This window comes from Gymnodraco acuticeps, unplaced genomic scaffold (genome assembly GCF_902827175.1).
Source record: "Gymnodraco acuticeps unplaced genomic scaffold, fGymAcu1.1, whole genome shotgun sequence".
Classification (NCBI taxonomy): Eukaryota; Metazoa; Chordata; class Actinopteri; order Perciformes; family Bathydraconidae; genus Gymnodraco; species Gymnodraco acuticeps.
In genome coordinates, this window is record NW_022992351.1 from 602,526 (window position 1) to 624,916 (window position 22,391).

General features: G+C 41.0%; 1 protein-coding gene across 1 annotated transcript in view; it reads left to right on the forward strand.

Moving 5' to 3' along the window:
- The window catches only part of LOC117541977 (chemokine-like protein TAFA-2), an 89,167-nt gene that overhangs the window by 34,095 nt on the left and 32,681 nt on the right, over positions 1–22,391 (forward strand). The window contains exon 2 of the mRNA XM_034209372.1: positions 12,468–12,568. Within this exon, the coding sequence (XP_034065263.1) occupies positions 12,469–12,568 (100 nt within the window). The 5' untranslated portion in view covers position 12,468. The remainder of the gene's footprint in view (positions 1–12,467; positions 12,569–22,391) is intronic.

Here is a 22,391-nt window from a genome sequence, read left to right on the forward strand (position 1 = left end):
AGATTCTCTGCTTTATTCTGTTTGTTGGATTTATTTATTAAGAAATGTAGCCAAAAAAATGTATAGGCCTAATTAATGAGTGAGCGTCCATGCACACGCAGTAACAAGGATCTAACTCCCTGAATTACTCACATTATTGCTTGGTTGTAAAGCTATAGCGACTAATATTTATGGAGATCATTTTTAAATGATGTAGTTATTTTTTTGTTTTAAAACAAAGTAACATAGATAGTGATTACACTAAAGCTACCTGCTTTAATCATGTTCACTTCCCCCAGAGCCATGAATACACCATGAATGAATAGAAACATTGACGTCATGATAACTGATGGGACATTTTGTGGATTAATATTGACAACTCCTTGTTGGCTTATCCCTGCAATATCTCCGGCTAAACATTATTTCTTAAAGCTTCAGGTGTGTTGTTTAATCTTTAATCCAAACTTTAAAATTACTTTGTTGTAGTTGACGTAGCAACCCACCTTTATATTATCACGGTTCATAGCCTCTGCATATTAAGCTTCTGTTCTCACATTTTATATTATACTATTTCTTGCACACATCCCACTGCCCTCTATTATATTCTGCAACATTAAACACACTGGTACATTTTGTATGGTATAGAAATATATATACTTTCTTTGCTACATATTATTTGGGACTGTTAGCAAAACATTTTTGAGTGATGATGTGTGTGGTTGTGCACTTGGGCCTGCTGGGACCACCCAAGCAGATGCTTCATTTACAAAATTATGGATTTAGGGCAGAGAAATAGGTCTGAACCGGGGGAGAATCACAGAATGAGACCAGGGAGGACTGAAACCATCAGTGAGACGCCCCGTTGTGATCTCGACATTGTTCTTCAGAAACTCCTGCCCTTTATGGAAATCTTTCAAGTAAAGAAGAGACAAAAAACGGACAGAAAGAAAGGGAGAGAATATGAGCCGATGCCCTTTCACCATCTCCCGAGCTCCTTTCCCCTCTTTAAGAATTCATTAAACTGAGGCAGAAGTTTCTAAGGGCAGCTTGGACACTAATCATTACCTCCTGCCTCTCATCTACTCACAACTTCATCTCTTTCTCTCTAAAATGGAAAACAACAACAACAACAACAACAGCAACAACAACAACAACAACAACAACAACAGGGAAAGTGCACTGTGGACTTCCCATTATATACTTTTACCCTGCTCCATCACTATCTCCCTCTCAACCACATTTCTTCTACATTAACTGTAACCAGCAGCGTTGGCAGTCCTCCTCCGACACACATGGATGAATCCAGTTCTGGATGGACTTTTTCATGCTCAGATCAAAAATTCTTGAGGTTTCCCCAAATGGCTGCCGACATGACTGATTTTTAACAAAATATTGCGTGCCTGTCAGCCACAGCGAGTGCTCACTATGTGTGTGTGTGTGTGTTTTCTCTAGTGGCAGGTGTTGGTTTCAGAGTGTCTGAGAGTGCTGTCCTGCAGGAACGACATTTTTTGTGTGTGTGTTTTTGTGAGCTTCTTATACTGTAGGCCACTTCAATTTGTACTCTCTAGTGGGTAACATGAGAGGTTTCACCATAGCAGTTTTTGTATGTGTGTGTATGTATGTATGTGTTTTTTTTGGCACCCTACTGAAGGATTTTCATCAGGATTCACATTGCTTCTTGTCAGAGTCATAACTCAGTCAAATAGAAATGCAAATATAGGGATAACGTGCTGACCCCATAGCTAAAAACTTCATGTGTTCATACTTCATCACTTGACAAGAATCAAATAGTTTAAAGATACTCACTAGAAATAAAAACCAGATTAAAGCAAATAACGCAAACATTCAAAACATATTATTATCATGATATTCAATTAAAAAATTAATAAAACAGCAAATCCTCACAGTTGAGAAGCTGGAGGTAGAGAAGGTTTTCGTGTATGTTTTTTTAAAGTTTATAAATAAAGATAGTTTGATCGCTGATAGTTTAATTAATTGAATTACCGTCAATATTATATGAACATACATGTTGGTCAAGTAACCAGCAAATCATTGCGGTCCATGTTGAAAAAGGTAAGGAAAGAGAGAGAGACAGGTGGAAGGGGAGGAGGGACACAATCTAGTCATATACCAGCTGAGGGCGGTGGAGAGGAGAAACAGCTCCAGTCCTCCAGAAACCACAGTGTGATGACAAATTAAGTTGGGAGGCGCAGAAGAGGGGAGCACAGGGGGAGAAGGAGAGAGGAGAGAGGAGACGAAAGTGCTTTTACCTCCAGTCATTTTCACCTGTCTGTCTTGGAGATGGACGGATGAAATCAGACTCTCATTATAGAGAGGCCGCAGCCGCTTCCTTCTTTTTTCAGTGAGTTCAGAAAAAAAGGAGTACTGGGTTCCTCAGAGTTTTATTATTTTTGATGAGACTCTCACTTAACTGCCTTAATGCTTTGATCTCACTCAATCGTCGGAAAAAGGGTTGCATTTATTACAGTTATTCTTACTCTGCAGAACAAACATTACATCCGTCAACAAAGGCTTATACTGTAGTCTTGGATGGTTTCCACTTAGCTAGCAGTTAGATAATCCCAGCCAAGAGGCTACAAAAGCGAGAAAAAAAACATGAACTGAAATTGAATTAAAGAAGCCATTTCTTCCCCGCTGGATTATATTTCCGCCTGTGCTTCCCTACGCCTGCCGCTCTCCTCTCTTCCCACGACAGGGACCACACAGTGCAGGCCATTTGCATTTCCCTTTAATATATTTCGCAAAATTCCAAAGCTTCAAGAGATCCCTACTTTGCATTTGTTTATTTAGTTCAAAGTGTTTTTATTGCCCAAGAACCTTGCAGAAAAATTGAAGTGTAGTCAAAATGTAATAGATAAATATGAAAGTGGTGTGTTGTGTATTCTATGGAGAAAGATACTTTGATGTTGTTTTTGCAGTTTTAAGCCAGCTTCGAGCTGTGGTGTAGCTCACGGCTGTAGGTGAGGGCTGGCAATGCTGTTGGACTTGTGGGTGATAAAAGGTCTCAGACAACCTAACTGCATTTACCACCTGGATCTGCACTGTCAGCAGACAAACTCTGCAACTCTGTGTAGTTTATGTACGTGTGCAGGCGTGCGTGTCTTTATGTGTGTTTGACCTAGGGATGCTGTGTCGTGCGAGGAAGATGGATTTTTGGTGACATCAGGATTTGTACCTCTAGGTGCAGTGAATTCTCCAGGTTAGCATGGCGGCAGAAAGAGACAGAGCAAAAGAGCGAGAGGTACAAAAGATTGAACATGAAACCCTTGGGTGGAATCAAGATTTAGAGATGTGTTAGAGACACACATGTATCAGCCGGCAAAAGTGGATTTGATAGACTGGAATGTCAAGTATCTGATGTGCAATCTGCTGAAGTCATAGATTACAGCTGAAATACTAGTGAAAAGAAATATAAGAGGCCGAGGTTTGGAGGAAGAGCGGGTCAAAAGCTTCCCGTTCCTCATTTTCTCTCCCTTTTTACAATCTTCCAATCCCCGTTTCCTCTCCCTGGACGTGCACACACACGCATTGTTGAATTTCCACAATGCTTGTTAAATTGGAGGCTTAATTTGGAGCCCCTGGCTTTCTCCAGAGGTCACATGGAGTTAATTTAGCCACAAAGGCCAAACTGTGGATTTCGTTAATGAAGCTAACATGAAACACACTCTCAAGTGTATACACACAGACACACACACACACACACACACACACCCACACACACACACACACACACACACACACACGCACGCACGCACACACACACACACACACACACACACACACACACACATACACACACACACACACACACACACACACACACACACAGACAGACAGACAGACAGACACACACACACACACACACACACACACACACACACACACACACACACACACACACACACACACACACACACACACACACACACAGTCACACGTATGCCACTGGCAGGATCAGGGAGGCCTAATCAAGCCAAAACCTCCCGAGGTTGCAATTAGGGTGAGAGAGCCACAGTCCTAACTCTGGCTACAAAACAAACCCTTCCATTAAGTCATAAGAAAAACACAGATTCCTTCTGACAAATTACCGTGCTGCATCCTTACATTCACACACAGTTGTGTGCTAACTTAGCAACTTCACATTTATTGTGTTCCTGCAAATATTAAAAGATAGACACAAGCATCTGCAGCATTCTATTGCTTATTTTTCTTCTAGTGTAGCAAGTATAGTTCCCTCTTATTCAAGTTACTGAAGGTTTTGACCTTAACTAGATTCTCTGTGTGACATATCTGGTTTGTTTGTACTGTATGTGTGTGCATGTGTTTGTCTCGCCCAGTTTAGGCCGGGATATTAGCTCCAGTCGACTTTGACATTGGAAAACAAATTCTGGGTATAGATTGAGGAATTAAACTTTGTCTATAGAGTTGAGAAAAAATACATACAGCCTTGATAGCAGGTCTGTAATGTGTTTTACCAAGCAAAACACTATGAATGATTTCAACTGATTATTTGCACTCATAACGAAGCAACTGTTTAACCGACTGTCTGACAGACCAACATTGTCATCCCAAGAGCCATGCTGCTATGGTGTTGCTCAAAACAGCTGCACATGCAATACTATCTACTGATTAATAGAGACAACATAATAAACTGTAAGATATGGGAAGCCTTTGGTTCTTCAATTTTCTTCTATGCACTGGTCTCCTTCCTTTTATATATTTCCTTTCTATCTTCTCTTTGTCCTGTAGTCTCTCTACGCTGCCTCTTGACAATATCAGACAATATCTTCCATTTATTTTGATACTGGTACTTTGAATAGCACGGTAATCGTCTGTGTGTATCTGATGACCTTAGCCTTGGTAGCACTCCACAGGAGACTGAGATAGTCATCTCCCTTCTGAATAGTCAGGATGAATAAAAGCTATATCTACTGTTCCTTACTCATAGTCGTACAAATGCTAGACCTTTGTGTGAGCGAGAGCACGTGCACGCTTCACGAACAAAGACAGAGTTCATGCACAGACCAGGTAACAGCTTGTATGGGATCACATATATCACGCACAAGTAGGTCAATTAGTCTTTTCTGACATGTAATTATATCATTAAAATGAATATGACTAAATAACCACTGGGATTTTCTCCCCTGCAGTGAAGAACATTTGGTCTGGTCTAGAGAATAGATGTCATTTAGTAATATTTATTTCTGTTCAAGTAATACATAAAGATGAGTAAACATAAAGTTATTCTGACTGACATGTATGTATTTATTGGACGGTTTTGGAGATTATCATCCTGCCTAATCAGGACCAACGTGGGAAAATTAAATTTGATTATGAGCATATTTAGTATTATAATTAACAGCATATTATGGATAATGACTCACAGGTAGAGAGAAGATAAACACATATCCCTCCCTACTGTCCTAGTGCTGTGTGGCTCAGTCCAAGCCACTTTGTTTATATTGACAGAGCCATGTACAAATCACTGTATTTCAAGTATTTCACTGTATTTCAAGTATTTCACTGACTGAAAATCCTTCCTTAATATTACAAACTACAGATTCAGTTCTCTATATCTTCTGACATCAAAACCACTTCATGTTAATTATCACACTAACTGATCTAGAAAGAACAGGCATCCTATTTTTCCAAATGCATATCTCAGGGAATGGAAACTCCTTGAATATTAATGTATTTCCACTACATTTGTTCTCATTGCCTGTTGGGAGATAAACCAGCGCTCATATGCCTGTGAGATGTCTGTCCGGCTTTGTCTAAGATGCATTCAAACACACACACACACACACACACACACACACACACACACACACACACACACACACACACACACACACACACACACACACACGCGCGCCCATACAGGCAAATACAGACTGGAGATATAGAGGGGAAGCTGATCAGCCGCATGGAGCGGGAGGCCATTCCAATGGGACTAATTAAAGGGAAGGAACAGACTGCAGAACTCATCGGAGACCACCACCCTTTCTCCAGCTCTACCTCTCTCTCTCCTCTCGCTCTTCCTTTCTCTTTCACTGTTTTACGTTAATGAAAGCTACATCATCCAGGGTTATAGGATTCAATGCTGATTTCTATACGGGTGGATATGATTAGAGGAGTTCTACCTGACATCTACTTCCTGAAGGGGCTGCTGGAGACATTTCCGAACATGCATGGGAATAACATGCTTCAGATGTTAACACATGCAAACACGATTGTTTTTCAGCAGTCTCATTAGATCAGTCTGAAAGTTCTTTAGGCTTATTAAAGCATGACATCACTGTTGTTTTTTAGTTTATTTCTATATGAGAGGTTGTGCCGACGTGTGAGGGTGTGTGTGTGTGTGTCACCATCGGCTCTTGAGTTTGATACTGACGATGTAGTCAAACTGCTTAGATGCTATTGATCAGAACCCTGTGTACCTTAGCAATCACACACAGAATGCTCTCACACACACACACACCTCCTTCTCTCTCTCTCTCTCTCTCTCTCTCTCTCCTCTCTCTCTCTCTCTCTCTCTCTCTCCTCTCTCTCTCTCTCTCTCTCTCTCTCTCTCTCTCTCTCTCTCTCTCTCTCTCTCTCTCTCTCTCTCTCTCTTTCTGCTCCATTCTGAATTCATTTCTGTACCGCACACCCACTAATTTCTGCGGCAGACAGACATAACAACCAGCCAAAATGAAGTGGCACTGCATCACAAACACTGCTGTGTGTCTAAATGAGCTGAAGAGGAAGCAGGCTGCTTCTCTGCTTTGTCTCCTTATCATTTACTACAAGCAGAGCATAGATGTGGACAGGAGAAATGGGTGAAGAGGGGGAGGGAGGGAGGGAGGGAGAAGAGGAAATAGGAATGAGGATAAATGGGAGAAAGGGCAAAAAGCGACAATAAAACGGAGATGTGTATGATTCTGTGTGTGTGTGATGCCCTCTAAACACAAAAAGCCTTGGCTCAGCCAATCTGGCTTTGCAGTTCCTCCCAGCTCTTCAAATGCATGGCTATATAGTCAGATGACTCACACAACCAACTCAGAACTCAAGCCAGGGTTTAACACACACTTCCTCATGGCAAAAACACTCTCACACACACAGACACACTAATGTGACTATATATACCCACACACATTTGAAGATATATATATCAGCACATATACTGAGACCCAACCAGCCGTGTGTATAGTCTCATCTGCACCAAGCTAATCTGAAGAATGGAAGTAAATGGCACTTTTGTTGTTATATTACAATTTGAAAAACTTAACAGGGGACATTTCTCTTTCCAAAAATCATGTCCAGGTTACACAAGTTAATCTATTATTGATAACATCTATGTAATATATATTCTTTTTTTTACCAAAACTACACCCAGAAAACCAAATCACTGCGCAGAAGAATGCTTGGCTCTACTAGTAAGTGAGAGGCTCGTTCTTACTTAATGAAGAGTATAGTATGTTAGAAAGAAAATGGTTCCTCAATTTTGGGAAAAACTGTGTTTTTAAATTTTGAGTTCTTCTATTGTATCAGATTATGGTCTTTAGAGTTCCTTGCAGTGAGGGATTTAAACCTATACCAGAAATAAAAGGGGACAAAGCAACAACATGCTCACTCCAATCTGAGAAAAATCTCCCTGTCGAGACATAAAAAGACAGAAATCAACTCTTGGAGCTGCAAAGACATTAAGGTTTTACAAACCAGAGTAGTAGTTTGATTTAAATAAAGGGTTCTGTGTTTCTACATCCTCCCAACCACTTAAATATACCCAGTTCCTTTCAAATGTTCAAGTTAACATGACATGTTTCGGCTTAAATGGGTTGTTACGTTTCTCTTCATGTTGTTCTTTACTCTCAGATATTTGCTTTTGCTCTGCTAGCCTCCTGCAGTTATTTATTTAAACACTTAAACACGTATACAAGCTTACTCAAAAAAACAGTTTCCTCAGTGAAGAAAGAGTTTGTTTGTCTGTAGTGGAAGTTTCTGTCCCACTCAGTGCTCCGAATACAAAGTGCTTTAATCATATGCATCCCTGCTCACCACTGCGATGCAAACACCTGCCAGCATTTGCAAATCTGCATCCGACCTAGAGTTATATAATAAAAATGTTAAATTTAATATAAAAAGTATAATGAAACATAATACTGGTTGGTATTCTTTTTTATTACAATATGTTTTCTTGAGAGATCTTTCATTATTATGATATTAAAGTTTTTATTATTAGAAGGTTTATTTCTTGTTTGTGAGGTTTTTGTGTGCAAACTAAAGCACTGTTTTGGTTTGGATTACAGTCCTCTTCACTCGACATATGTTGTCTTTTAGCAACTATCTAAACACACAAACACAAACAAAGTAGGTAATCACTGGATATAACTATGTGGGCTTGATTATAAGAAATTGGTTTATCCGTGTTTTTAACGTTTTCTGTTAGCTGCCAAGATAGAGAATCAAACGGAGTTTCCAAAGTAATGTTTTCTCTCTCCCCATCTTTCCCTCTCTCTCTCTGAGTGACTCACCATATCCCCTTCTGTTTGAATGTTTTTCCAGTAAACAATAATTTCCCCTGAGTAAATATATTATTTGTTTTCAGTTCGGTGCTCTATGGTTTGTGTGAATGTTGTTTGTGTCTTTAAGTTTAACAGTGAACAGGTTGTCTAACATTTTAGCATTTAGGCTTTAACAACATTACATGTCTGCAGCCATGGAAAGATATCTGTTAGTCTGTGATAGCTTAATGCTAAAATGCCCACTATAACAAAGCTTATATATGTTCTTGATAGCTATGGACTGACTCAGCATGTGACGGAGCCCACGCACAATAAGGGGCACACTCTGGACTTAATTATCTCAAAGGGTCTGAATATCTCTAAGGTTGTGGTGACTGATGTTGCACTCTCTGACCATTCCTGTGTTTTCTTTGAGAGCTCTATTTCTGTTCACAAAAATGTTCAAAAAGAGGTAACCACAAAGCGATATTTAACTGAAAATACTAGGGAAATGTTTACTCAGAATTTTTCTTCCACACTTGCCCCTGCTAACATCTCAGTAAATGAGCTAGTAGATCATTTTAATTAAAAAATTTAAAATGTTATAGATGCCATTGCTCCAACTAAGGTAAAGGAAGTGTCTGGCAAGAAAATATCTCCATGGAGAAAGGCCATGACCGTGAAAACAGAAAAAAGAGAATGTCGAAAAGGTGAACGCAGGTGGCGAAAAACAAATCTCCAGGTTCACTTTGAAATCTATAAAGAGAGACTTGGCCTTTATAATTTGGAATTGAAAAACGCACGACAATCGTTCTTCTCTGACATCATTACCAAAAACAAAAACAACGCACGTGCCTTGTTTGCTACCGTTGACAGACTAACAAACCCCCCAGTGTCAGTAGCCTCTGAATTTCTATCCACAATGATTGCAATGATTTTGAGGACATTATTCAACTTCTGAAATCCTCCTCTTGCTGCCTTGATATTATTCCAACAGGATTTTTCAAAGATGTTTTGCCTTGCATGGCCTCAGATCTACTTCATATACTGTAGTAAACAAATCTCTTCACTCAGGTATTTTTCCACAGGCCCTGAAAAATGCGGTCATTAAACCACTCTGAAAAAAGAATAATCTAGATGCTTCAGTAATGAACAATTACAGGCCCATATCAAACCTCCCATTTCTAGGTAAAATCATTGAAAAAGTAGTTTTTCAACAGTTGAGTAATTTCTTGCATTTAAATAACTGTTTTGATGTGTTCCAGTCAGGCTTTCGTCCAAACCACAGCACTGAGACTGCTCTTGTAAAGGTCTTTAATGACATCCACTTAAACACAGACAGTGGCAGAACTTCAGTGTTAGTATTATTAGATCTCAGTGCTGCGTTTGACACTGTTGTCCACAGCATATTACTAGACCGACTGGAAAACTGGGTGGGACTTTCGGAAACAGTTCTAAATTGGTTTGAATCCTACTTAAAGGACAGAAACAACTTTGTTTCTATAGGTAAATACAAATCTGAGTTGACAAATATGACATGTGGGGTTCCTCAAGGCTCCATCTTGGGGCCTCTTCTCTTTAAAGGAGACATGTCATGCTTTTCCGGTTATTACCCGTCCCCTTGTGTGTTATGAAGGTTTTTATGCATGTAAATGGGATGCAGAGTCAAAACCCTCAAAGTGCACCCTGTTGGGAGTAAAGCTCTAACACAGAAAATACCTCCCCAAAACGCCTCGTTGGAACTATTTGACCTTCTTCCATGTTCTTCCTGGACATTGTGACGTGTGAACACCCAGTAGCCACGCCCAGAACTATGACGTGATACGGTCATGCGGTACCCGGAACCAAATGGGCAAATCCGTGGAGCCGTTACGTTACGTCCGCGGAGCTGTTACGTTAAGCCCCCGCTGATTGGTCCAAATTGACCAATCCACGACTTCCTCACACACACACTCAGTGCAGGCAGCTCTGCTGATTTCTCCTCCCTGGCTGCAGGCTGATAACAGACAGTTGGGATCGCGGCGAAATTCTCACTGCAGACCCATTCTCAAAGCGTTTATCAACCTTTTTCTTACTCAATATCAAGCCACACTTATTGTTTTTACTTCGGCTGTGACTTTGTGTGTGCTCAGGTTGAGTTTGGCTGTGTTTCGCTGTGTATCGCTAAACAAGGAAATCACACCTCCACGGAGTTCAGCGCGATTCACAACGTCCCGACTGGTCCCGACCAATCGGAGCACACTGGGCTCACAGGGAGGGGGGGGGGGGCAAGAGCTGCAGCGAGCCGTTTAGTGGAGAAAGTGAATACTGCTGAATACACATACTTTACAGAGATGCTGTATGAGAAACCAATGTGAGTTTGGAAAATTGCACAGTATTTTTCTATTTTAGTAGACCTCAACAATGGAATTATGATCAGTGGAAATGGCCATGACACCTCTCCTTTAACATCTACATGCTACCACTGGCTCAGATAATGAAAAACAAATCAATGACTGGATGTGTCAGAACTTTCTCCAATTAAACAAAGACAAAACTGAGGTAATGGTTTTTGGAGCCAAGACAGAACGTATAAAAGTTAGCGCTGAGCTTCAGTCTGCAATGTTCAAAACAACAGATAAAGCCAGAAATCTAGGTGTAGTCATGGACTCTGACCTGAGTTTCAACAGTCATATTAAAACAGTTACTAAATCAGCCTACTATCACCTAAAGAATATATCTAGGATTAAAAGACTAATGTCACAGCAGGAGTTGGAAAAACTTGTCCATGCTTTTATCTTCAGTAGACTCGACTACTGCAATGGTGTCTTCACAGGTCTCACTAATAAATCTATTAGAAAGCTGCAGCTGATTCAGAACGCCGCTGCTCGAGTCCTCACTAACACTAAGAAAGTGGATCACATCACTCCTGTTCTGAAGTCTTTACACTGGCTTCCTGTGTGTCAAAGAATAGATTTCAAAATACTGCTGCTGGTTTATAAAGCACTGAATGGTTTAGGCCCAAAATACATTTCTGACCTCCTGCTAAATTATGAACCATCCAGATCTCTCAGGTCTTCAGGGACTGGTCAGCTTTCTGTCCCCAGAGTCAGAACTAAACATGGTAAAGCAGCGTTCAGTTATTATGCTCCAAATATCTGGAACAAACTCCCAGAAACCTGCAGGTCCGCTGCAACTCTGACTACTTTTAAATCCAGGCTGAAGACTTTTCTTTTTGTCGCTGCTTTTAATTAAACTATTCATATCTTAGACTGCACTGTAACTTTTATCCATGTATTTTTTCTTTTAATGTTTAATTTATTAGCTTTTCTTTTTAATGACTGATTTTAAATGCCATTTTCTTAATGTCTTTTATTTTTTGTAAAGCACTTTGAATTGCCTTGTGTTGAAAAGTGCTATATAAATAAACTTGCCTTGCCTATATAACATTTACTGTACCATGTTAACAATCTCAGTTCAGCTTGTTAGCATTCAAACATTGGCTAATTTACACTGAACACAAAGAACAGCTGAGGCTTTTACTAGTTTTTCATGTATTTATTCATACACCAATTAGTTGTTTCTTTATTTTTTACTCATGGTGGCGCTATTTTAAAAGTCACTGATTCACCAAAATTAAATTCATTTTATTTAATTCACAAATCCATTTCTCTCAAATCTGCAAAAGTCAAGCTCATTGTAGCTTTAGAGGAGAGATCAGGGCATGGCTTAAATTGTGAGTATTCATCATATGGGAATCATGATAGTCTGTTCCAAATGTTTTCCTAATCCATGTAGTAGACATGGAGATATTTCACTCGACAAGTTAAATCCTTGACAGATTACCAACATCATCAGGATTGATTCTTGGTAGCATGTCTTAAATCCAGTAATTGTGAATAAACTGTGCTCACATACCAACAGTTGATAAAGGCATGTGTACAGTACACAATCTTTTATTAAGTGTGTTCTCTAATGTTTGTTTCTCTTTCTCTTCGGCAGAATGCGGGAACGGGGCCCTTGCATTTGTGGAGTGGGGGTGTGGAGTCTACTGCTGTCCCTCTGTCTGGCATCCCTCACACAGGCACACAGGAGCCACACAGGTACTGCAAGCCCAATCATGTGTGTGTGTAGTACATCATCCTCTCACTTGGGTGATGCTTTGTGCAGCATTCACGGTATTGGATCTATCATGAATTACCACAACAGGCAGCCTCTGAAGCCAATTTCTTTTCAAGTTTTGTAAAGTGAGAGTGAATAGGCCGTGTGCCACCCGAGGGAATGCAGAGGTTGGATTCACAACAAAATACGAGACCACAGAGGCTAGTTGCCAGGAAGAACACCCAATAAGTTATTTAATGAAAAGAAGGAGAATGTGAGTAATCCGACAAGGAAGGTCTTTTCAGTTCAGGGGATTTCATGTCTTTTCAGTCCCCGTCAGAGTGGGGCGTCTTTCCAAAATGCCCGTAGGTTACAGCACTGAGTCTTTTGGATTACAAATCCCTTGCTTTGTGAGCCCCCCCCCCCTCCCCCCTCATAAAAGCTAAAAGACAAGGAGCTGAGTCACAAGCGTGATTGAGCCCAGAGGCGGGGTATCTTCGCCTCTTTGCTTTACAATGATCACCTGTGTGTGACACTGAAAATGACCTTGCCCCGGGGAAAAAAGCATGACGTACCTGCTGCCTGTCTATGAATACAGAGCTTTTATAAAATGTATTTTAAGAAGACTTTCCAGCCATATTTTGTCAATGAGGATGGTTTAAATCAAACCAAATGTATTGTCTTTATTATTTAAAAAAACACATTTTCTTAAAAATAAAATGTGGTTGTCCATCAAGTGTCCTCTTTTCTGATGTCTACAAAGATGCACACATTTGGAGCACTAGGGGTTGTAAGATGTCAGTCTACAAGTTGTAAAGGTTAATGCCTCTATAAAAGACGTGGTAAACACTGCTCTTCCTCGTGGAGCAAAAAGGAGATGGACCCAGGGACGTGAGTAACATCTTAAATCTGACCAAAATAAGTAATGGACAATGACAAAATCGCCTAAGGATACAACCAGGAAGTGATGACTGTGAATCTCGTCTTTGGTTTGACGGTATATGAAGGGCAGTGATGGCTTGAAAATGTTAAGCTCTGCCTTTGGCTTTCATGCCTTGATAAAGTGACATGCACCAGCTGCCCTTCATCTGAACTGGTTGTCTTTGTCATTGTTGTTACGGCGCGTCTCACGTCACTGACGCTAAAGACATTTATACTGCAGTCAGTGAATTGTGTGTCTGAACATCTGCCTCGTACCGATGTTCCATTAGCGGGATGACTGACATGATTGATGAGTCTCTTCTTTAAATCTAAAGAATGCAGCATCTGAGATGGATCGTGAGTGAATCCTTTGGCCTTCTGTGTGGAAATTGGGAGTTCCTCATAATGTTATCACTTCTAAGAAAATACAAGGTTTTTGTGTGAGTTATGTGTGTGTCCTTGCTGGAATACAGCTACCTATAACAACAGCTTTGTGTGTGTGTGTGTGTGTGTGTGTGTGTGTGTGTGTGTGTGTGTGTGTGTGTGTGTGTGTGTGTGTGTGTGTGTGTGTGTGTGTGTGTGTGTGTGTGTGTGTGTGTGTGTGGTGTGTGTGTGTGTGTGTGTGTGTGTGTGTGTGTGTGTGTGTGTGTGTGTGGTTTGTAAGATTGACTCTGCTGTTCCCTGGCTGCTAGGCATATTCTCTCACACAGAGATTTTAAACATGGCAAGGGCAAACATTTTCATAAATGGAAATACGGTGAAAAGGCAGAGAGAGGATGGAGGTACATTTAGCAGTTTTTATTTTGTGTCGTTAAAGAATCTCTCATGGTTATCTTATCGTACTCTCCATTGACAGAGTGGCAGTAATGGTGGGGTCGGTCTTTTAGTCGGACACGGTTATATGTGTGTGTGTTTGTGTGTGTGTGGGAGGGGTGTGTTATGGGCACGTGTATCACCTGAGTGCTCCCGTTAATGGGTGATTGATTGTAAAGTAAGTTGTAATCAGGGAGTTACAGCGTTATCCAGTTGCAGGTTGTCTGAGAGGGGAAAAACAGACCAGTAATCAGATAATAACTAAATACAATCCCTTAGGTCACTCCAAGGTTGACACTCTCACCCTTATGTCACAAACTGTCTCCATCTCTTACACTCACATAAATGCTGGAATCCCCCAACAAATGATTGTAATATATAAGACTGAAAATTAAGCTGATGAAAATGGAAGCAGTGTATGTTGTCTCTTAATGTTCTTGCTTAAAAAATAAATATGCTGTGTATGATGAATATTTCCTGTTTTAGCTGTCCTGCCTTTTGTAGTGGAAAATAGCTTAAACTCCTGATCCCATGAGCATAGAAAAAAATGTTTTTTAATTTGTGGCCACTTGCACAGACCATATGTGTGTTTGTGTGTTCTGGTTACTAACGCAATAACTGTGTGCTAACAACTGACAGCTCAGGAGGAAAGTGGAGGCGGTTTAGATGTGGCAAAAGAAGGCTCAGCATGTGTGTATGTGTGTGTGTTTGTCTGTGTGGGAATGTGTGTGTGCCTTCCTAACTTCTGCTCCCCTTTTATTCAGCAGATTTCTATCTCTCAGGCCAGAACAGAAAAATATGCCTCTCGTTTGCCATTGGTGCCTCTCCATCTGTTAAACCATCCATCCTCCTGTCTTATTCTCTTAGTCCCATGCTTAATCATACAGATCATTACAGAATTGTGTGAAAAAGATCAGGCTTTATACCCAGACCACAGAGCTCTAACACTCTAAGCGAAGTACAGATCTCCTAAAATGAAGAGATCTTATTTGTAGATAGGCCTTGGTTAAACGTCTCAGTAGCTTTGCTAATAGTCCTAAAGAAACAGCTTGGCTTGGATTTTGAAATAAAGCGAAACAGCGATTATGCTGATCACTTCGCCACACACTGTCGAGTCATTGATTCTCGGTCTATGGGCTGCAATCTCCATACATCGCCACTGATTAGAGGCTGCTCAGAATTTAACTTACTCTGAAAGGCATTCTGTCTGACAAGAAGGGCAAACAGAGATGTAAAGACAGAGATGTATAGGTGTGCTATAATGCATGGGCTAAATCACTCTCACACAGGCTCAGAGAGACATGTGCACTCAGTCAGGGAGGCACACAGGCCTGCAGTAAATGCACACAGAAAGATACACAAAACATGCAGACACGCTTACATGCATGCACACTCAAAGAGGCTCTCTAATGTGATGTGCGGAGACAGGCTGTCTGCCCTCCTTAAAGGCTACTCCACAGTAAAACTGCACTCTCTGCTGCGTCTACAACACGCCTCCATATGGCCTGTGAAAGATTCAAGCTGAAGATTACAATTTTGACGAACATCCAAGCGTTCTCTCCTGGTTTATTTCACTGGTTGAAACACTGGAGCGTGTGTGTTGTGTTTTTTCATGTGAGAGAGAGTGAAAAAGAGCATTGTTAAAATAAAGTAATTATAAAGAGTAGGACAGAAAATGAAGATAGCAAATTATCATCATTGAGTCTCTTACAATACAAAAATGAACTCGGTATCCCTAATGTTCATTTTAGAGCTCATGATTTACTTCAAATAAATGTGCGGTGTCTTTTTGTGGCTATTTCATGCACATATGGTTTCAGGATTTTAAAGAGAAAGGGACACATTTGTTGGCATAGGATTTTTTTTTTTAAACTAACTAAAATCAAGGTCTGCGGGATATCAAGGTATGATGTCTGTTAGTAGACATGAGAATAAGTGGCATTGTAATCATTATGTTCTTTGTGGTACTGGGTTAAAAGGGGTTTACCATTTTAACAGACATTTGAATTGTTCAGCTTTTTTGGAAAAAATGCTTTTTGCTTCATGTCTGTGACATTTGAATAAAGAAATCGTTTTCCATGTTGCTGTGTTTGTGTAAAAAAAAAAGTGTGATAAATTAAATATTACTCTCCTCATAAGTCAGCAAATACATTCAGTACATCATTGACTCCTGCCTATATATTTATTTATTTATTATCTAAAATCAGTTTTCATTGTCTAGTGGCAAGATCAGTGACTGCTATTGACACAACGAAGTAGTTCATATGAACAGTTTGAACAGAAGTTGCTTTCATTGACTGAAGAGCATGACGGGAGATAAGAATTAGAGCTAGGGTGGTAAGGTCCCCGTAAAATGGCAGTTAGAGCATGGGACTAAGGTACAATATGGAGAGGGATTTGATTTGATCACAGTAAAGTGAGTGTGACTTTTACAGCATGGAGTCTTTTGGGAACCACATTTGTCACAGGAGACCACCTGCTGTAGAGGACTGCTGCGTCCATACATACCTCCCCCCCACAGGTTGCTAGATCAGGTGGCACGGACTGAAACAAGAAATTATTAATTAGACCCTAGCAACATACTTATTGTTTAATATTAAACTTAAATAGTAAGCCAGTGGTTCCCAACCTTTACAGCTTATGACACCTAAGTAGTTTGCATTTCCACCAAATAATTATTTCGAGAGAGTTCCGCTTGGCTCAACATAATAAAATTAGGGCTGTCAGTCGATTAAAATATTTAATCGCGATTAATCGCATGATTGTCCATAGTTAATCGCGATTAATCGCAAATTAATCGCACATTTTTGATCTGTTCTAAATGTACCTTAGAGGAATATTTTTAAAGTTTGTAATACTCTTATCAACATATGAGTGGACAAATATGCTTTATGCTAATGTTTATTATCATTTGAACAATGACAAATATTCTCATGAATATTAAACACAACAACCTCTGAACATTACAAATATTCGCCTCAATTCAACCTGGAACCTCTAATACAATACAAAGTGTGTGTGTGTGTGTGTGTGTGTGTGTGTGTGTGTGTGTGTGTGTGTGTGTGTGTGTGTGTGTGTGTGTGTGTGTGTGTGTGTGTGTGTGTGTGTGTGTGTGTGTGTGTGTGTGTGTGTGTGTGTGTGTGTGTGGGTGTGTGTGTGTGTGTGTGTGTGTGTGTGTGGTGTGTGTGTGTGGCTTTGGAGCTATGTGCAACTCAAGGCATATGCTCGAACGGGAGCTGCCTGGACGCTGCAATCATGTTGCGCACTATCCGTGCTGAGTGTGCTGACTTTTCGTACAATGTCCCACTGTCTGGCTTCCTGCATAAAGTCAAGTGCTCGGCGCAGTTGTGGCGAAATGTCGCTCCTCTGTTTTCATTTAAACAGCTCCTTAGATCCGTTAGCGCAGCTAGCTAGCACCAGATGCTAACAACAACAATGCACGCAAGGTCTCTCTCTCGCTCGCTCGGGCCCACACATACACACCCCTCCCGGTCCTCCCAACAGCCAGTCGGTGCCTGCCGGTGAGCGTGGAAGTGTGGTCTGTCACAAGCGGGCGGCAGGAGCGGGGCTGTCAGCATCAGCTTGTAGATGATATTTTAAACTCGATGCGCTCTGAAACTACGGGGCGGCCGAGGACAAAAAATACACATGCGTTAATCGCGTTAAAATAATTAGTGGCGTTAATTATTTTTTTGCGTTAACGCGTTATTAACGCGTTAACTTGACAGCCCTAAATAAAATACATTTAGCCAAAAGTACAAAAAACTCATTTGTGTACCCTTTGTAGGAGCCGGACGCCCCGGGAGAGAATGCTAAATAATGTAGAAACCCAAACATTTTCAAGTTCCACACTAAGTCAAAGCAAAACACAACGGTAGGAGACTGTCCAAATTGTAACAGACACGATGAGGGATCATGGGTAATTTTTAGGCTATGGTAATGTTGTATACATTGTTAGGCAAATTTGCCATGAAGAGCTAGCAAATCAATGACTTGACTTGACTTGATGGGGAATTGAGGTAGTTCCTAAACCTATTGTAGTTCAAACAGGTCATGGTAGGATTAAACATTTACTATTTGGCTGATCATCAAATTAAAATGAAGTTACATGTTGTCACACTGGTTTCCCCCGAGGACGCATGATCTTTGTCCTACTGCCTTACAGCAATCAAGATACCTGTTAATTATGATCAAACCATTTGTTCGTCATTATGGGTATTATATAGCCCCTGGCTCTCTTTCTGTCTCATCTTTTCTCCCTCGCTGCACTTCAATAGGTGTTGACAAATTCCAAGGAAATACATTTGCATAAACTCACCTTCTCCAATCAGTGTGTCCTTGGTAACGCATGTGTTGTTTTAACCATGACAAATTCAGTTATTAAGGGGCTAGGAGAGTATTTGATGACTGGCTACAAGCACTCTGGCCTTCTGTAGTCTATCACAGGATAATCTTCTGTGTTTATTACTCGTCAGACATGTTTCCACCGCGTTTTCAAGGGATATGGAGAGGAGATATATATATTCTCTAATGTCTGTCAAGCAGATGTTTCCTGAAATATTTAACAAGAGAATCACAATGCACTCAAATATTATTTCTACCAAGGGGGAGTGTGTTTATAGCTGTTATTTTCCACCAAGTGCAGAAAATGAATATCTATGAAAGTAGAAAGGGTTTGCCAGACAGCGAGATGCACTCTGCTAGGAGTCGGTATGATTCATGGCCGATGCCTGAAGAACCAGGTCGACAGATAAACAAAAGCGGACAGTGAGTGTGTGGCTGGGTTACTAAAGACTAGCCATTTTCTGGGAATATATCTAACTATATATGTGTCTGCCGCGTTTGCCATTTATGTGTGTATTTCTCTGTGTTAGGGCAGATTCCAGATGATACATAGTTTCACGAGATAAAACAGTAGCGGTGTATTGCTGATTTATATCTCTCATACCCCAAAAACTGAAGAATGAAATATAATGTAATGTTACATTTCTTATTTCTTAGGAATCCTTTATCACGGAACATGTTTTCTCATCGATTCCATAAAAGATAATGATCAGCAGCATCAGAAGTCCACTATCTAAGATTGGCATGTTAGCATGCCATTATTTTAATTAGTTTTTCAGGTATTCATAAGAAAATTCTAATTTTGAGCTGATAATAGCACTATAAAAAAAGGCAGGGGATCACCACTTGTTTAGCGATTTCCCTCATAACCATGAATGTCATAGTTATTATGTTGTTGGCGGAAAAATCAGGTAAGCATTAAAGTTCGTAGGACGAATTATGTGAAACACGTGTGAGAACTTTGGCTTTCTGGCAGTATAAAGTGAAAAGGGACCAAGTTATTACAACATTGTCATATGAATATGTACCTAAGCCAGTGATCCACTAAGACCCAAACATTTCCTTTTGCACTGTCGCATCAAAGTCCTAAGGTACAGGTAAAGTTACGATAGGATAAATAACAAAGAAAAAATCCAACACTAGGGTTCAAGGTCCTTTATTATCAAACTAACATAGCTACATTATGTCGTTGAAATAAATCTTAGGTCACAGGCTTCTCCAACAATGCAACACAATAATACAGATAAGCAGACACTATTAAAACAATATTAAAGTATATTATATTAAAAGTAATACAAAAAATAAAAATAGTTTTAAAAAAAGTGAGAAAAAAAACGTGGAATAGTGCAATACGAGTTTATATACAAGTTATTGGAATTATATATTAGATAATAGATAAATAATTACTAAGTAGCAGATGAATGTTATGAAATTGTTTCAGCAGTTCAGTTGTTTAACAGTCTTATTGCCTGCGGGATGAAGCTGTCTCTGAATCTGGTTATTTTTGTCCGGGTGCTGCGGTAACGCCTGCCAGACGGCAGCAGACTGAACAGTTTGTGGCTGGGGTGATGGGGGTCTTTTGTAATCCTGAGGGATTTCTTCCTGAGCCGCTGGGAGTAAAGTTCCTCCATGGATGGCACCTCCGTCCTGATGATGTTCTCTGCAGTTTTCACCACCCTCTGTAAAGCCTTACGATTAAGGGCGGTCCAGCTGCCGTACCAGGCCGTGATGCAGCCAGTCAACTTCTACAGGTGCACCATAGAGAGTATCCTGGAATCCATTTTGAACCTCCTCAGCCTGCGGAGGAAGAAGAGCCGCTGTTGAGCTTTCTTGGTGATGGTGGTGGTGTGAAGAGACCATGTCAGGTCCTCAGTGATGTGGACCCCAAGGAACTGCTGCTGACTCTCTCCACCGTAGTCCCATTGATGGCGATGGGGGCGTGTCCCTCTCCCTGCTGCTTCCTGTAATCCACAATCAGCTCCTTTGTTTTGCAAAGGAGCTGATTGTGATCTGGCCGATGATGGTTGTGTCGTCAGCAAACATCACGATGGTGTTGGAGCTGTGTATGGCCACGCAGTCGTGAGTGAACAGGGAGTAGAGGAGAGGGCTGAACATGCAGCCTTGAGGGGCACCGGTGTTGAGGATCAGGGTGGAGGATGTGATGTTTCCCACCCGCAATGCCTGGGGTCTGCCCGTCAGGAAGTTCAGGATCCAGTCACAGAGGGCGCTGTTGAGCCTGAGGTCTCTGAGCTTGATGGCCAGCTTGGAGGGCACAATGGTATCGAATGCTGAACTGTAATCAATGAACAGCATTCTCACATACTGTATGTGTTCCTCTGGTCCAGGTGTGAGAGGGCAGTGTGGATGGTGTGGGCTATGGCGTCGTATGTGGACCTGTTTGCTCTGTAGGCAAACTGCAGGGGGTCCAGAGAGTCAGGGAGGGAGGAGGTGATGAAGGTTTTGACTAACCGCTCAAAGCACTTCATAATGATGGAGGTGAGTGCTACTGGGGGCGGTAGTCATTGAGGCTGGTGATTATTGTTTTTTTGGGGACAGGAACGATGGTGGAGTGTTTGAAGCATGTGGGGACTACAGACTGCAGCAGGGACCTGATGAAGATGTCTGTGAACACCTCTGCCAGCTGAACTGCACACACCCTGAGAACACGACCAGGGATGCCATCAGGTCCAGGAGCCTTGTGTGGGTTAACCCTTTTAAAGGATTTGCACACATCTGCCCTGTTTAAAGCAAAAGGGCAGGGCACCTGGTCCTTCGGTGCCTCCACAGCCTGGCTGCTCTCAAAACGTGCAAAAAAGCTGTTCAGCTCATCTGGGAGAGATGCGCACGCATTACAACATGTTATTGGCAAACGCAACAATCAGAGAAGGATGCAGAGGAAATTATTCTCGCCCAGCACTCACACCAAGCGTTGAACCCTCGAGAATTAACAATTAAAGCATTTACAGTATGTGTATGGGAGAAATGGCCACTGTCTGATTATGTGTTTGCTCTAATTGGTGCAAATGGAGAGTTTCCTCTGGCTGCACAGTGAGATTACCTCATTGCAGCCCTCTCATTGCATTCATTAGCGCTAATCGTTACCTGTTAGCCCACCAGCCAACCCCGCATAGACCCAGCCTGGAACATCTGTATGGTTTCCTGAGTACGACTTAAGCCTTTATTGACTCTCCGCCTTTGGTTAAACCACTGAGTTGAACTAGGAGGTTACAGTAGTAGTGTGGATTAACATTTAGGCAAGAGAACTACAGGGAGACACATTGAAATGTGCAATCACTAATGAACCTTGATTGCAGTTATTGAAGTAATACAGTAATTCCCTTTTCATTAAATCCATTCATCTTTCGGACTTCTCGCTCTACGTTTTGGTACCACTCCATTCCTCCTTTTTGCCCTCTTTTTCATATTCTCTTTTTCCTCCTTTTCCCGAATTTTACTTTATTTCAGAGCTATTAAACCAGGACATTTCAATCAGGTAGCACAGCGTGCATTTCTGCAGGGGCAGGAGAGAAAGAGTGAACTTTTATTTAATGCAGCCGTTTTTTCGTTTCTCTTCTCCACCTCCATCTAGACTCTCTTTTCTTCCACAGCTGAACTCAACCTTGGCTCTTTATAGTTTATGATTCAATTTCCAATTTGTCCTCCAGACGTATTTGCCTGGTGGGTGGCGCAGCGGTTTTGTTCTTGTGTGTTTGTACAACCCTCGCCTTTGGTATTCATAGGAACAAA